The following is a 16,455-nucleotide window of genomic DNA, read 5'->3' as shown; positions in this document are numbered from 1 at the left end:
TATTTCACATTGTTTGAACAAAAATGAAAAGCTATATGTAGCTTTTGTTGATTTTAAAAAAGCTTTTGGGATTTCGTAGTTAAAGATGTACTTTGGTACAAATTAATAAAATACGGAGTGACTGGTACTATTCTCAAAGTTATACAGAGCATGTATGAAGGCATTTCCTCAAGAGTTAAACATTTTGATTATATTAGTGAAGCTTTTACTTGTAATTTAGGAGTAAGACAAGGTGAGAGCCTGTCCCCATTTTTATTTAGCATGTATCTGAATGATCTTGAAGATGTGTTTTTAGCTAAAGGAGTCGAGGGCATAGATACTGGTATTTTTAAGATATGTTTATTACTGTATGCGGACGATATAACTATTTTCTCTAAAACGGCTGAAGGTTTACAACATGCCTTGAACATCTTATCTGAATATTGTGATAGATGGAAGCTTACAGTAAATGTTGATAAGACAAAAGTAATGGTATTTAGAAAAAGTGGATTGTTGCCTCGAAATTTAGAATTTTTGTACAAAGACAGTCTTATCGAAATTGTTTCAAAATTTAAATACTTAGGAACATTGTTTACCACAGGTGGTTCATTTAGAGAACACGATGTAATGTTATCAGGACAAGCTTTAAAAGCAATATACAAAATGAATAAATATGTATATAAATTCACAGATCTTTCTGTAAAACACCATTTAGAACTTTTTGATAAGTTGATTTTACCAATTTTGTGTTATTCCTCAGAAGTCTGGGGCTTTTACAAAGGTATACAGGTAGAACGAACATTTTTGCATTTCTGTAAAACGTTAATTGGTGTTAAGATACCTACTCAAAATGATTTTGTATATACTGAACTGGGCAGATTTAATCTAGAAGTTTACAGATTAGGTTCAATAATCAGATATTGGTTGAAATTGTGTATGTCAGAAGACAACAAGTATACTAAACATGCATATTTACTATTAAAAGCAGATTGTGAAAATAATAGTAGGAAAATAAATTGGGTTTCGAACGTAAGATCATTATTGTCTAGATTAGGTTTTAACAATGTATGGCAAAACCAAGGAGTTACGCATGGTAAAATTTTTCTTAATGTATTTAACCAGAGAGTTAGAGACACATGGAAACAGGATTTAAATGCTCGAATTAGTAATTCTTCCAGAGCACTATTTTACCACACTTTTAATGATTTCAGTTTTAGTAGATATTTAGATATAGTTGATATTAAAAAGTATAGAATAGCTATGTCACGCTTAAGAATGTCTTCTCATCGTCTAGAAATAGAGGTGGGTAGATGGAGAAAACCCCACAGTGTACCTTTAAATGATAGAGTCTGTGTAGCATGTAATCAGTTAGAGGACGAGTTCCATTTTGTCATTATATGTCCTATTTATCAGGAACTCCGAACAAGATTTTTAAAGAAATATTACTGGAGGTTTCCTAGCATGTTTAAATTTGTTCAGTTGGTTACAAGCGATAATGTACATGATATTAGAAATTTAGCTATGTTTATATACCATGCCTTCCATATTAGACAACAGTTACAAACAATTCTCGTGTAAAGATACAAAAATGTTTAGTTTAAAGTTTTATATATATGTTTTATGCGAATCGAATATCAAGCCCCATGCAAACGTACATAGAAGTTAATTGACACATTGTATTGTACTTCTATGTGTGTAATGTACGAATATTAGCTGTCATGTAATTGTATATAGATGTATTATTGATACATTGCAATTCTTTGTGTATTATATGTATAATAGGTTAAGTAACACGATGATTATAAAGGCTATAAATTTGTAAGTTTCAAATCATACACTGGTCTTACTTGTATCAAGTTTGAAGCATTATATGTGTTCAAAGTATAGTTTAGAAGTAACATTTGTTTTGTTTTGTTTGTATAATTCCGATATTTTGTGCCATATTTCTATTGCAATAAATCAAAACCATATAGCTTAGATTAGTAAATGTAATACAAAGACCAGTGTATAGAAGAGAATTGAAAGTATACTATGTAATAGATGCTGACAATGTCTCTCCCGTGATTGCAAGCCTAAAACATACACGAAGTATTTCTTATTATTATATATTTGAATGTAGAATCTCTCAAAAAGTAAATAACTTGTAAATTAAATATATAATCAATGGTAACCATTATAATTATGAAAGAAAAGAAATACTTGCAGTCACGTCATCTTGCTATGTAATTATTTATTTACTTATGCATACATGTTATTGTATATATTATGAATGCTTGTACATGACTCTTTTGAGAGTTAATTTGCAAAATAAAGATTCTTCTTCTTCTTCTTCTAAAACATGCATTGTAAATGTTCTTCATCCACATGAAAACCAATTAACAATACTTTAAAAATTGAAATAAAAGTTCATTCGTCGTAAAATAATTCCTTTTGAGCATTCAAAGGTTTGATTAATACTCTGCTAGAAACATTAGCAATATGGAAAGTTGAAATAAAATTTTAAATGCAAATTAATGAAATAATACAATGTTCTTTGGTGGGTTTTTTTTACCAAGGATTATCTTTGATGTTAAACAAATTCTGTTTCTTTTTACTTCATTTATTTGTGTTCTTACATCAACTTTCATACGGGGATTTTGCAATTTTGAATAAATTCTTCGGGGAATTATGTGAATTCAATCAACTTAAACTTGATTTGTCTGTCTTAATATTTTTATTGATACAATAAAGAGACTTTACGTCGAAAGCATGTAAGAAAATACAATATAATTTAATACAGGGGCTGAGAGCAGACAGAAAGGTGTCATCAAACGCTTGTTTCGTGCTGTTATAACACGATTGCGTTTTTAATAGTTTAATAAATCATCATTCAAGTTACCCGCCTTTAATGCAATTCTGTATTCTTTATACAGGCAACCTTAAATTAAAGGCGAGGTTATATACATGTAGATCGCTATTCCAAGTGTGCAAGAAATCTTGTATGTAGAAGGTTTTATGGAAACATTTCAGCATTAAAAACACCAAAGTTTCTGTAAAATGACAATTAAGATTTGTTTTGGCTATAAATAATCTCTTAAAGATAGTTTATCTTTATGGCAAATGAGGTTCTTTTTTACAAAACTGTTACAAGATACCGAAAATAAAAAAAAATGAGAAATAAAAGTAATACCACTTCTGAGGTATAATGGGTCTTTAAATTATCATTGAAATAAGAAGAAATTATTCGTTGTAAAATTATCTTTCATTTTCTTTTACTTGATTTCACTCACAAGAATTTAGATCTGTCTCTTAATTCATTTCATTTATCAAGCAATACTTATGAATTTTCCATCTATTTAATTTAATTTAAATCTACAAGAATCTGTATATGCCTTTTCTTCACACTCTCCTCTCTCTAATCTAGAAATATTCAATTTATGACTTCTTTGATGATGAAAAGTACAAAAATTAGATACCCCTCAAGTTTTGCCCAGCACTTTGAAAGAACCAATGGTTATCTGACACAGAGTAAGACAAAAATAAAAGTCGTCTGCAACCCGTTAATACTTCATAATTTTGCTTACAAAATTACAGTCATAATATCTCTCAGTCTCTTTAAAATCATCATGGACTTTCAAGAAGACAAAAATATAATTGTATAGAGATACGTATGTCTGTCCAACTTGACTAAATTTGTTGTACTTTTGTTTTTGGTTGGGGATTTATATCCCGCCAACACAGTATTGCTCATATGGTGACTTTCCAGTTTTATTGGTGGGGAATACTTTCTGTACATTATTTTAGGCACAAACGGGCATCTGGGTAGAACCACCCACGTTCGGTAAGCTAGCTGCATAGCTTTCTCCCATGTAGAATCCAACACGAACCTTCAGCGGCGATAGAGAAGTGGTTTGAAGTCAACGGTCTTAAACCACTTGGCCTAGGACGGTCTTAAACCACTTGGCCTAGGACGGTCTTAAACCACTTGGCCAGGGACAGTCTTAAGCCACTTGTCCTAGGACGCCTAAGCTATATTAAAAATTACATTGGTGACATAGGAAAACATATAAAGTATATAGAAATAAACTGAGAAAATAAAAAGTAAGACGAACAAATTAAGCCAAGGACAAATAAAGTCAAGGACATTTTAAGTTATACAGTTTGTTTAACAGTCTCACATTTCAAATGTTCATTTTAAGAAAGAAACCGTTCCACTTTCCCTTCTGATGACAGTATTAAATTGCATTCAAACCTATCAAACGTTAAAGTAATTTTCGTTTTAGATACATTTTTCATATTGAACTGTTTAATAATCACGATGTTCTATGAAGTAAAACTAACGACTTTCATTTCATGTTGATCTTTGTTTCAATTAGATGACAAATTGGTTAATACAGTTATATCGAGTTTTTTTATATGCTTAACAGTCGCATGCCTCCAGATGAGCAAAAATAATTCAAGAAAAATCAAACTTGATAAAAAAAGTAAAAAGATTCAAGATTCTGGAGGCATGCTGCTTTGAGATATTTTTCAACACTACACTTTCCGTACATCTGTTCTGAATTCAAAAAAAAATGTGTCATCAATTTTTCTCGACAGTGCCAGGAACTCACTTTATAACAAGATATTGTTTAATAATTACTTTGATAATTGTCCTATTTTGTTATTTACCTATATTTTACACAAGTGTTACAATTTTATAAAGGAAATATTGAGAACAGGAGACCTTTATTACAAGTTTGACCTTAATGATTTCACTCATTCTTTTATTGTATGATACCTTAGTGAAAAAAAAACTATTCTTTATTATTTGACTGTATATATTCTGCCAGAGACTTGTATATGAACAAATATTGACAAATATGCTTCAAAGGAAATTAACATTTTTTACTCTGACATAAACGAACATATATTTTATCTGACATAAACGAACGTTTTTATTTGGGGAAAAAACGAACATATTTGGATCTGACATTAAAAAAGCTTACGCTTGTAATATGGTGGTGATGGGACTTATTCTATTTCGTTCTGTCTAAGTAGATTCTATAATAGATATATTGTATCTAAATGATATATTAGGAAGTTGCATAACGAATAGGGACAATTTGTGTTACATCGGTCCACGTCTCACGTGCTCTTGCCAAACCATTTTTTTTATAAGTGATATAACTATCGTTAAGAGGCAACTAAATGGGTTCGAATTTTTATTTGAGTCTAAGCATGTCTTAGCTCCAGCAGGTGGGATGGTTTTTATCCCTTGTGTACAAAATGATCTTTCCTTTTTCAGTGCCATATGACCTAAACTGTGTTAGTGAGCCGTAAACTAAACAAAACAAATCAAACTCAGACCACCATAATCTAATACCCTTTTGTACGAGTAATAACCCATAAGTATCAATCTGCTAACCTTATTATGACTTTCATATATATTTAATTTAATCATGTAAATTTGATAAAATTATTTAGAACAATCATATGCATATCATGATTTTAATGATACTCTATAATAGAACTAAAGAATGTTTCAACAAGTTTGATTATTGCAGAGCGGTGTAGGAGCACATTTGTCTCGTAGCACATTTGTCTTACGAAGTGTGACCGATGTGTTCGTAAACATTCATATTTGCGACAAATTGGAAATGAGACGGATGTGTTTGACACACAATAGAAAGGACACTCGAAGCACATTTGTCTCACATTTTTCCATAAAATTCTTAAAAGGTAATAATTATGCCCATCTGTATACAAGCTACCAGCCATTGTTTTGTGTTTTGTGTATTTATAATACAGTTTTAGGTCACTTCCGGTCAGTCAAAAACGTCCTGCCTCTGCATAGGAGTCATATATTAAATTTAAGAATATCCCTGTTCGCATGTCACAATGAAAAATTTATACAAGTGCAGCATCCAGAACCTAAAACCACATATGCAGCAAGTCTATCTGATCGTTATTAATTGTAATGCTTTTATTTCAATGCTTAAAGTCTCATAAATGATTTATGGCACTAGAAATATTCTTAGCAAAAACAAGGAAGTATCTACGGTGGCATAAATGGGACATATAATTTTCTTATTGATTACGTGCGCAAACGATAGCTTTAACGTGGCCACACACGATACTATTACGTGCGCACGCGATAGCTATTACGTGCGCACGCGGATATGTATTCCGCATTTGGACCCTGACCGGGATCCTCGCATGAATGGTTCGATGCCCCGTGTATGTGTCGAAACTACAGCGGTTAGTGGCAAGTGGTTTTTTGAAATCACTCGGCCACGAAGGCCCTTAAATGATCTATGGAAGAAAATAAGGAGACCATTACACACGTATTTTGTTTTCATCAGAAATATAATTATGTATAAAAATCGTCATTTTCCAAGAATTGCGGCTTTCAGATCCGCCATTGAAAAAGCACTTACAACATGCATGAGTTCCTAAAATACTCCGGGTAATGCCATAATTATGGAATATCTGGCCACTCAAAATCGGGCGAGACGCAACATGACACGAAGCGAGGCACGGTATTGTAACACGAGATCTCGCAATGTCGAAGCATCCCGTACCACGAGATTTCAGAAATGAATAAATTTTTACTTCTGTAGATAGGGCAAGTATGAATTTATTAATATTAAAATAATGATTTCTGAGGAAGTTATATGCTTGTAACCCAAAGAAAGTCGCGATAAATGTGAAATAATGCGTCATAAAAGTAGCAAAATGTGAACAAATTAGTATTTAGACTTCAATACAAAATTCTAAATCACTTCAACTATAAACTGCAAAAAAGCAGCAGATGAAAAAATGCTTCAGGTCATTAGCCAATGAGTAACTTTTTGGAGCTTTAAAAGTATACCAAAAATAAAAAGTTTTTGAGGAATACAAATAAAAGCACTTCTCAGGCATAATTAGCCTTTAAGAGATTGTATGTAGACTATCAAGGGAATACTATTTAGCGGTATATGACCTGGAATCAATTTCTTGTCTCGCGTCGACGAACGAGATGCGAAGCGAGACGAGAGATTTCGGCGAGATGCGAAACGAGTCACGATATTGTATCATTCAATATCAACCATTTACGGTGCTCCGTTTGAAATAAGTAACATTTTTGTCTCCCTGAACAGCTATGCACAATGGAACAAAGGTGAAATTGAGATGGTACGATGGTGAAATCACAATGATGCGTTGACACGATAGATAAAATAATATTGCGTTTTCATCATCATGCCATTACAGTTTCACCATATCGTACCATCGTATTTACACCATCGTAACATCGTCTTTCACCATAGTACCATCACGTTTTCATAATCGAGCCTTCGTTGTTTCACCATCGTACAATCGTTGTTTCACCATCGCACAATCGTTGTTTCACGTTTGTACCATTGTGTTTTCGCCATCGCACCATCGCGTTTTCATCAACGTACCATCGTGCCATCGCGCTGTCGCCATTGTACCATCGTGAACGGGATTTAGTATGTTTCAGTGTACGCCTTCAGGTTTAGCCAATCAATTTCTTGAAGAAGAGATATTATGATTAACAGTTCACTTTAGGTTTTCATAAAGAAAGCATAAACAAACCTACTGCTGATTACACTTGACATGAGGTAAAACGGCGAACCTCGATTATAAAAAAAGAGTTTCTGCCGTGGGGAAATATGTGACAAATAATTCATGAAAAATGACATGAGACAAATGTGCTTTCTTGTCCCTTAAAAACACATGAGACAAATGTGCTTTCTTGTCCCTTAAAAAACTTGATCGGAGCACATTTGTCACACAAATGAGTTTTTTGGGGCAGACATTTGAGATCCCATTTGTCTCATGTGGGACAAATGCGACCGCATCTGTCTTACGTAAGACAAATGTGCTCCGAGACAAATGTGCTCCTACAGAGCGGTCTGAAGATGACAGCATATATAACAATAAAGGATTTATATGCATTTATCGTGCATTTGAGTCTTTCTGAAGAAGCAAGAGTGCGCCCTCAGATCTCAAGCCCTCAGGCCGAGGGATTTAGTTTGTTCGAGGGAATCTGCAGATGTTAATAAACGAAAAAAGATGCATTACGCTAAAATTATTTGAATAAAACATTCTGATTGGCTTATACCGCGTTTCGTTTGTTTCTGCAAAAATAACCGGTTTCATGCTTTTCATGTGTAAGTGTGACGTCATTTGTTTGTTAAGTTTTTATAGTGATATATCTTTGCAGCCAGCTGTTTTTACATGGCGCCCCGAATCACATATATTTTACATGCTTCAACGGCACGTGCCTGCGTGCTTTAATCCGTTAACGGGTGTTTTCTTCTCCATTCTTGTGCATCTACATGCCCATTTTCATGCACGAATATCTATTTACACATCAAACATTTTCCTAATAATACACATGTTTGTAAGACAATACTCTAAAATTATTTATTGGTAATGCGACGATACTGGAAACATTCGTGGCGTGGAAATGAATATAACTGTAATATAAAGGATATATGAGATTTATAAAGACGGCCGATAAATATCAGGTCATACTGAAAGGAAAGAATATTAAAATAGCACTTTATATCTAAACTATCTCTTTTATAGACTTCAGTTAGAGACTTCAGTTATTCACCACCTGTTAGATGTAAATGGGCTAAAAGATTGACATTCAAAAAGACTGTTCATTTTATATCCAGCGTGGTTATGTATCTCTGCGTTAGGTCTTTGATGTTACGGACTTTGCCATTGGACCGCTATTGTGTTTTGCATATTATTTACCGGTAACTGGACTCAAATGAACTGAATGATTGGCATTTAAAGCATGTTCTTTTTATGACTATCACAACAAAAAAGTATTCAGATATATATATATATTACTTCCTCTTAAAATGACGGTTTAAAAGTAGTTATACGTCACTTTTTGTCAAACACTTGCTACAAACACTTATTTTATCAAGGTGACTCCATTCACTTGCGATATAGGAGGCTTCCAGATCCAAGACAGAACAAACTATTGGTTTACTTAAATATACATGTGAATATATTAAAACGTAATATGCACTGTTTAAATAATAAAAAATCAAATTAATATCTAAGAAATAACAACAGACTACATCATTTCAATTATTTCGGTAGCGCTTTCAATGGCCGAGTTTTGTTATAAGGATTAATTGTTTGCAACTGATCACAGTATTGTTTTGTCACATGATTATGGTGAATACTTCTTACTTTTTGTCTTAGTTTTATTATGTATTCTTCATTCCCCAAGAGATTTGTTTGTTCAGACAATTTATACATGAATTTTTACATATGTTTGATCCATTGTCAAATATTCTGAGATTTACTATTTTATTGTTTTTCTAACATCTTGCCTTATATATTTATAGACTGATTGAAAATCAGAAAGATCTGCTAAGACTTGACACCAGGGATTTACTTCCATACGTTTCTCTGGAAAAATTGTAAGTAATAAACATGGTGTATTAATAAAATAAGATACTTTTTGTTGTATCTCTAAATTAAGAACAGATATCACAAGTTCGAAGATTTATGATCTTAAAGAAAGTTATATGCTCTTAGAATTAGATGTTTATGTGTGTTAATAGTTAATTCAGTTGTTAAGATGTTTTTAAATGTCTCTCTTGGAAGTCCATGGTCGAGTGATTTAGTTCGTCGACTTCTATCCACTTGCGACTCACTACTGCAGTTCGAACCCCGCCAGGGAATTTGGATTTTTTCACGTCAAGTATATATATTTGTTACGCCTTCACATTTGTCATAAAAATACGGTTTTTTTTTTGTTTTTGTTTTTTCTCTCAGGAAATGTTAATGCGAAGTACAATGGAGATAGTAAAGTGTTGTTTCCTATAAATTGATTTATACTTAAGCAAGTCAAAATTGAAAATAACCAATACATTATATGCAAGTCAGAAAGTATTCGAGAAATAGGTTACAAAGCATAAATTTGCTATTCCGATTAGATGTAGTCGGAGGTGCATATATGCACGTCAATGAATGCGTATCCGTGACGTCACTACACGGCACGGCTCTAGCAATACAATGTTTGGAATACAGATAATCGATCAATGTGAATCTAGATATATGAAGATAAAAAAGACCGGTTTTTTAATGTATGTATTTACAAATCAGTATTACTGAATATCATATTGATTGAAAAAATAAAAAATAAAATAAAAATAATAAGACAGTGTCAGGAATATCGTCTGTGACAAATAAGAATCGATGTTTTTAGGCGTACGACCATCTTGTCCTTGTTAACAATGGTATACTTATTGCCGGCTGCAAAATTTAACTTATTTTCCGTATTGTGTCATAATCATACTATTTGTGTTCATAACAAGTATATATTTGAATTTCAGAACAATCCAGAAATGCGGACTGCGATATATATCTGTAGATATTTTCAAACACTATACCTACATTCCGTCAGTGTAAGTATACTCGTATTTTGCGACTATTGTATTGTTTTACTTAAGTAAAAGTACTATATATTTAAGTTAATTAAATTAAGTAAACTATAATATAAGAATATAAAAATCGTAACTTAGTTTTGAAAACCTCATTCCAAACAATTGCGAAAAATGCCATACCATACTGTCACACCCCCTAGCACCGCCCAGGACAGCGTACTGAAAGTAAGTCAGTGATAACTTTCCTGATTTATTTTTTTTTCACAAAATGAAAAAAAAAAAAGAAATGGTTTGACAAATATAAAGTCATATTTTTTGTAGTGATTATTTTTTATTAATTGAAAAAAATTTATAAGTTCAAAACGCTAATAAAGTTAATAAATTAATAAAGTAAGTGGCTGTGACATGTACATTTGCTACTGACTTAGAATAAGAGACGTTATCATTGTCGTCTGTTTTTATTGTATTTAAAAACCCACTTCAAACACATATAAAAGACAAAGGATAGACTTAAGTTAGATATGGAACATCTTGTTCAAATTTAATAATAAGTTTGTCTTGAAATGTTTGTAAATATGACAGAAACAAACAAAATCTATAAAATATTACAGTCAACAGTATTTCCCTTTCGTATTCGATACAGCCAATACTGTTAACTTGGAATCTGCATAATGTTTTGATTGTAGAGAAATTGTCAGTTTGATCTATAACTACGTTCTATCAAATTTTATCTGAAGAATGTTCCTTTTTACTGATTGTCACCAATTCTTTAATATCACATTTTGTATGTATATTATTGTAGCACATTTACACGAAAGACCGGTGGTGACATAACAACTTCATGAATTTACGGTTTTAACATACAGAATTCAAGAATCCACGATTTCAATTTCACGAGTTTACGATTTCAACTTCACGAGTTTACCATTTCAACATTACGAACTCACTATTGTAACTTCACAAATCAACGATTTCAACTTTACGAATTCAACTTCATGAATTCACATCTTGAACTTCACGATTTCAACTTTTTAAAGTTACGATTTCAACTACGTGGATCACGGTCTTAACTTCGTGATATACGATTTCAATATCGTGAGTTCGCGAAGTTGAAATAGTGAATTCACGAAAATGACCGGAATCATGAAGTTGAATATGCCTACCGGTCTTTTGTTTACAAATGTATCAATGAAAAAAATCCAAGTTTTCTTTTTGACCCCTTTAAAAGAAATAAATGTGTCAGTATTTCAGCATTATTTCGGACTGTAATTTTTAGTTCTTGCATATGCATTTTAAATGAATTTACAGGAAAACACGGTAGTTAACAATGAAACAATTCAGATGTAGACGGTTAACTTATTCTAAAACCTACTGTTTGTGTATATTTTTCTTGAATTGTTTATGATTTATGAAACCTTTGTTGTTGTTTTTTTGTTGTTATTGAAGTTCATACTGTTGTCATTTCGCCATTGCCGCTGGATCCTTGGTAGTTGTTTGTATTTGTTTTTTTTTAGCTTACCAGAACCGAAGGTTCAGGGTGAGCAATTAGTATCAAAGGGGGTGCTCCGGCGTCCGTCGTCATGCGTCAACAATCTTATTCTCTGAAACTTCTGGGCAGATTTACTTCAAATTTGGTCTGTAAGATCCTTGTGACAGTCATACTTGAATTTGCTCTTGTCATTTCAATAGGCCCCTTTTAGGGGTCAACAGAGCTAAAAATAGAAAAACCTTTAAACATCTTCTACTAAAGAACAAACTGATGGATGATCACCAAACTTTGTAGCATTCTTGGTTAGTCTTTTATCAATTTTGCTCATATTTATTTGATTGGCCCCTTTTAGGGGCTGCTAAAAATAAAAATAGAAAACTTTTAAACATCTTCTACTACAGAACTAATTGACGAATGATCACCAAACTTTGATTATAGCATTCTTGGGTACACTTTTATCAAGTTTGCTCATATTAATTTGATTGGCTCCTTTTAAGGGCCACTAAAGCTAAAAAAAACCTTTGAACATCATTTCCTACTGAAATAATTGATGGATGATCACCAAACTTCGTAGCATTCTTAGGTAGTCTTTTATCAAGTTTGCTCATATTAATTTGATTGGCCCCGTTTAAGCTCCAGGTCATGGCATTTCTTCAAATTATTGTTTAAACATATTCTTTGCTCAAATTTAATATTAGAAAATATTGACAATGGATAATTCCCAACACTGAAAAGCAGTTGTTTCTGGTGAGCGACTCAGTGCCATCATGGCCCTCTTATATAAGTTTATTGTGGGTTTTTTTTTCAGTCTTTTGCTTGTTTTATTTATGTTTTTATGGAAAAACAATATTATTTTGTTTGAATTTTGTCTGCATGAAATTCCAATTAACTCCTATATTTTTTTGTCTATAGAAACCTTGCAGAGAACCAGCTTAGTTACCTGCCGTGGAAAATAGTCGCCATTACTCCTACATATTTGTAAGTTTATTTCTGAAATTATTATTAAAACCAAACCTTTGAACGCAATTTTAATAAATGTGTCTGATATTGCGGTAGAACCAAGGTGTGTTTTCATCAAAATTGTTAGAAAACGAGGTTTAGATTACGGTATAAAATATATGTCATAAAGTACTCTTATTTTAATTGTTTTCTACTATACTAATTTCGTTCCCACGTTATACTTACTCGACATAGTATAATTATGAAAATGTCAAGCTGAAAATAAAGAAAAGCTAATAAGAAAAGAAGAAAAAGAATTGGGATTGTGCGTATGATTATTTAATAAAATGTAGAAAACAAGATCTACAAGGAAGGCGACATTCAATGAACGCTTGCCCAAACACATGACTACCTCCAACAAAGACTTTGAAAATTCTTTGAATGACTAGGCAAACAAAAATTATAACTATAATATATTACATGAATTATAAATGAAAACCCAAAAGAAAGTTTATGAACAGAAAGATTGGAAAGGTTGCAGGCTCGGTTCGATTAAGCCTGTTCATGGAAGATTAGCGGAAACGCCAGTCTTTCATTCATGTCCTCTAGCACCGACTTTAGCAGAAATTCACATTTATATATAAAAATGGTAAAAATTCGAATTCAGAAACATCAGTAGATATGCTTTGTTAGTAACGACTTCTTATAAGCACTTACATATATATATATATATATATATATATACCGATAAAATATAAAATTTTATTACTTTTATTGAATTTCAATCAAGTTTATTCCACAAGAATATAATTTTAATATATTAAAAAATGTTTTGCTCTGTAGAAATATACAAGGGAACCCGCTGGTTTGCAACTGTAGCGTGTGGTGGATAAAACAGGCTTTTAAGAATAACTGGTTAACCGGAAGTAAAAACACTTTATGTTCCGATGGCAAACCAGTCGCTGAAGTAGATTTACCAGACTGTGGTGAGGTTAAAATACTTTATGTATTTTTGTATGCTAAACTAGTCGAAGTTTTTTTTTGTGTTGCAAGTTGATATCACATGAACGTCTAAAAATAGAATTGGTTGAAATTTTACAGACTTATTTGAGAGCACAATTGGAGGTCACCCTCCAAAGCCTGCAACTCTAACATGGTTTTTGACAGAAAAATGGCATTTTTTTACAACTCTTGTTAAATTATATGCAAAAAACATCATACTTTATAAAGGTATGATAGATTTAATTCAAACAAGCACAATTTGTATAATTATCTAGATTATAACTTCAAATAATTAGTATGACCTCGTCATTCTATAGCTTTAAATAAGATTATTTTGTTTTTCTTGATTATGACGACACACATTTTTACATAAATGCTTACTACTTCCTTTAGGTCCACCAACAGTAACTATTGATCCACCTGTGCTAGAGCTAAATGAAGGGGAAAAGGCCACAATTCTGTGTTCTGGAGGTGGTACTCCTCAACCGCGCGTGTCTTGGAATATTTCTGACGTCACTTCCAATCTAACACTGACGTCATCTGAAGACGGTCGGGTTCAAAAACTGGTTATAACTAATGCTAGTATTTGAAGATAATGGAAATATATCGTGTGTTGCCGAAACGAGGCTCTGACGAGGAAAAATGTCGTCCAGCTTTATATCAGAGGTTTGTCTCTATATCAGGAAATATACTGTTATTTGTTTTTGCTGGTTGCTTAGCAACTATTTAAAACAGTTTCGTTGGAAACATCGCAATTCTTGCTAATTGACCACTAATTGGTATCGTTATCTTTTTATTTCTTTACTATCCATGAAAAAAATACACTTGTATGAATATATAAAAACCAAATCGCCTTCACTTAGGGTTAAGTTCTATGTGGGGAAAAATAATCCCTCGCAGTATCATATGATATAGCAAGGACAGCTGTTTATATGTTTTGTTATTTATCACTTATTGTTATGCCATTCGACAATGCACTTGAAATCAAATTTCCTAATCAAAGTTATACTAATCTCAGTACATTTCTTGGTCAAACACTAAATATAACAAAGAACGTGTCACTATTCTCTTCTTATGTTTTCAATTAAAGATAATAATCCAGCACTGTAGTACGAAAGCCTAATAGTGTCAAATGAAATAAAAGATAAAAATGCAAAGGCGTTATAACGCGAATAAAGGCATTATTACGCGAATCAAAAGGCGTAAGAACGCGAATAAAGGCGTAGCAACGCGAATCAAAAGGCGTAAGAACGCGAATAAAGGCGTAGCAACGCGAATAAAAAGGCGTAATAACGCGAATAAAGGCGTAGCAACGCGAATAAAGGCGTTATAACGCAAATCAAAAGGCGTAATAACGCGAATAAAGGCGTTATAACGAGAATCAAAAGGCGTAGTAACGCCTTTATTCGCGTTATAACGCGAATCAAAAGGCGTAGTAACGCAAATAAAGGCGTTATAACGCGAATAAAAAGGCGTAATAACGCGAATAAAGGCGTAATAACGCGAATCAAAAGGCGTAGTAACGCGAATAAAGGCGTAGTAACGCGAACCAAAAATGCGTAATAACGCAAATTAAAACACATTTATAATACCAGTTTAATACCATATTTATATACTAATCAATTCGCGAGAAGGAAGACCAATATTGATCTGAATTTATTGCTCAAGATATAAACTCGTATACAATATACAATATACCATTTAACACATAACTTTCATTCTATTTGCACAGTAATTATGCAAACTATTTGTTATAAACTAATAAAGACTCTTTAATATTTGCCAATATAAGATGACTTGGTGACTTATAGGTTATAAAGTATTACCTCCTTCAAATAACAATCCTCCTACGAAGTTTGAATATTGTGGGCCAAATGGAACTTACGTTATGCTCCGAAACCAAATTGCTTACGGACGGACGGACGGACAGACAGACAGACGGACGGACGCACGTTCCAACATTTGGGTTTAGGGGCTATTTCTTTTGTTATTTTCTTTGTTCTCTTAAGGGCTACTAGCCCATAAACCGTTTGATCACGGATTAAACCTATTGTTCTCTTTTGTTCTCTTTACTGTTATATAGCCCCTAAACCAAAATGTTTGCTCGGACGTACGGACGCCAGGGGGTATAACATAATATGCCCGAAATTCTTTCGGGCATATAATAAAACGTACATCTAGATCAATTCATTTAAATCAACATTGTTCTCTTCCTTCCATACATTAATAGGCCACTGTTTGGAATTTATATGGTATTAAAATTAGCGTTATAACGCCTTTTGTTTTGCGTTATTACGCCTTTTGGTTCGCGTTATTACGCCTTTTGATTCGCGTTATAACGCATTTATTCGCGTTAGTACGCCTTTTGATTCGCGTAATTACGCCTATTGTTTCGCGTTATTACGCGAATAAAGGCGTTATTACGCTTTTCAATTCGCGTTATTACGCCTTTTGGTTCGCGTGACTACGACTCTGTTCGCGTTATAACGCCTTTGTTTCGCGTTATAACGACTTTATTCGCGTTGCTACGCCTTTTTCGCGTAATTACGCCTTTTGATTCGCGTTATTACGCCTTTTGATTCGCGTTATTACGCCCTTTTGATTCGCGTTATAACGCCTTTATTCGCGTTGCTAACCCTTTTTTCGCGTAATTACGCCTTTTGA

General features: G+C 32.8%; 1 protein-coding gene across 1 annotated transcript in view; it reads left to right on the top strand.

Moving 5' to 3' along the window:
* Positions 1–16,455, top strand: part of LOC132734019 (BDNF/NT-3 growth factors receptor-like) — a 51,794-nt gene that overhangs the window by 23,732 nt on the left and 11,607 nt on the right. Inside the window, exons 2-6 of the mRNA XM_060720721.1 lie at positions 9,318–9,392; positions 10,311–10,382; positions 12,763–12,828; positions 13,633–13,775; positions 14,185–14,373. Coding sequence (XP_060576704.1) covers positions 9,318–9,392; positions 10,311–10,382; positions 12,763–12,828; positions 13,633–13,775; positions 14,185–14,373 — 545 coding nt within the window. The remainder of the gene's footprint in view (positions 1–9,317; positions 9,393–10,310; positions 10,383–12,762; positions 12,829–13,632; positions 13,776–14,184; positions 14,374–16,455) is intronic.

This window comes from Ruditapes philippinarum, unplaced genomic scaffold, assembly GCF_026571515.1.
Source record: "Ruditapes philippinarum isolate M1 unplaced genomic scaffold, ASM2657151v2 ctg7726_1_1_1_1, whole genome shotgun sequence".
NCBI lineage: Eukaryota > Metazoa > Mollusca > Bivalvia > Venerida > Veneridae > Ruditapes > Ruditapes philippinarum.
Note: the sequence above shows the minus strand (reverse complement) of the source record. Positions and strands in the feature narration are given on the sequence as shown.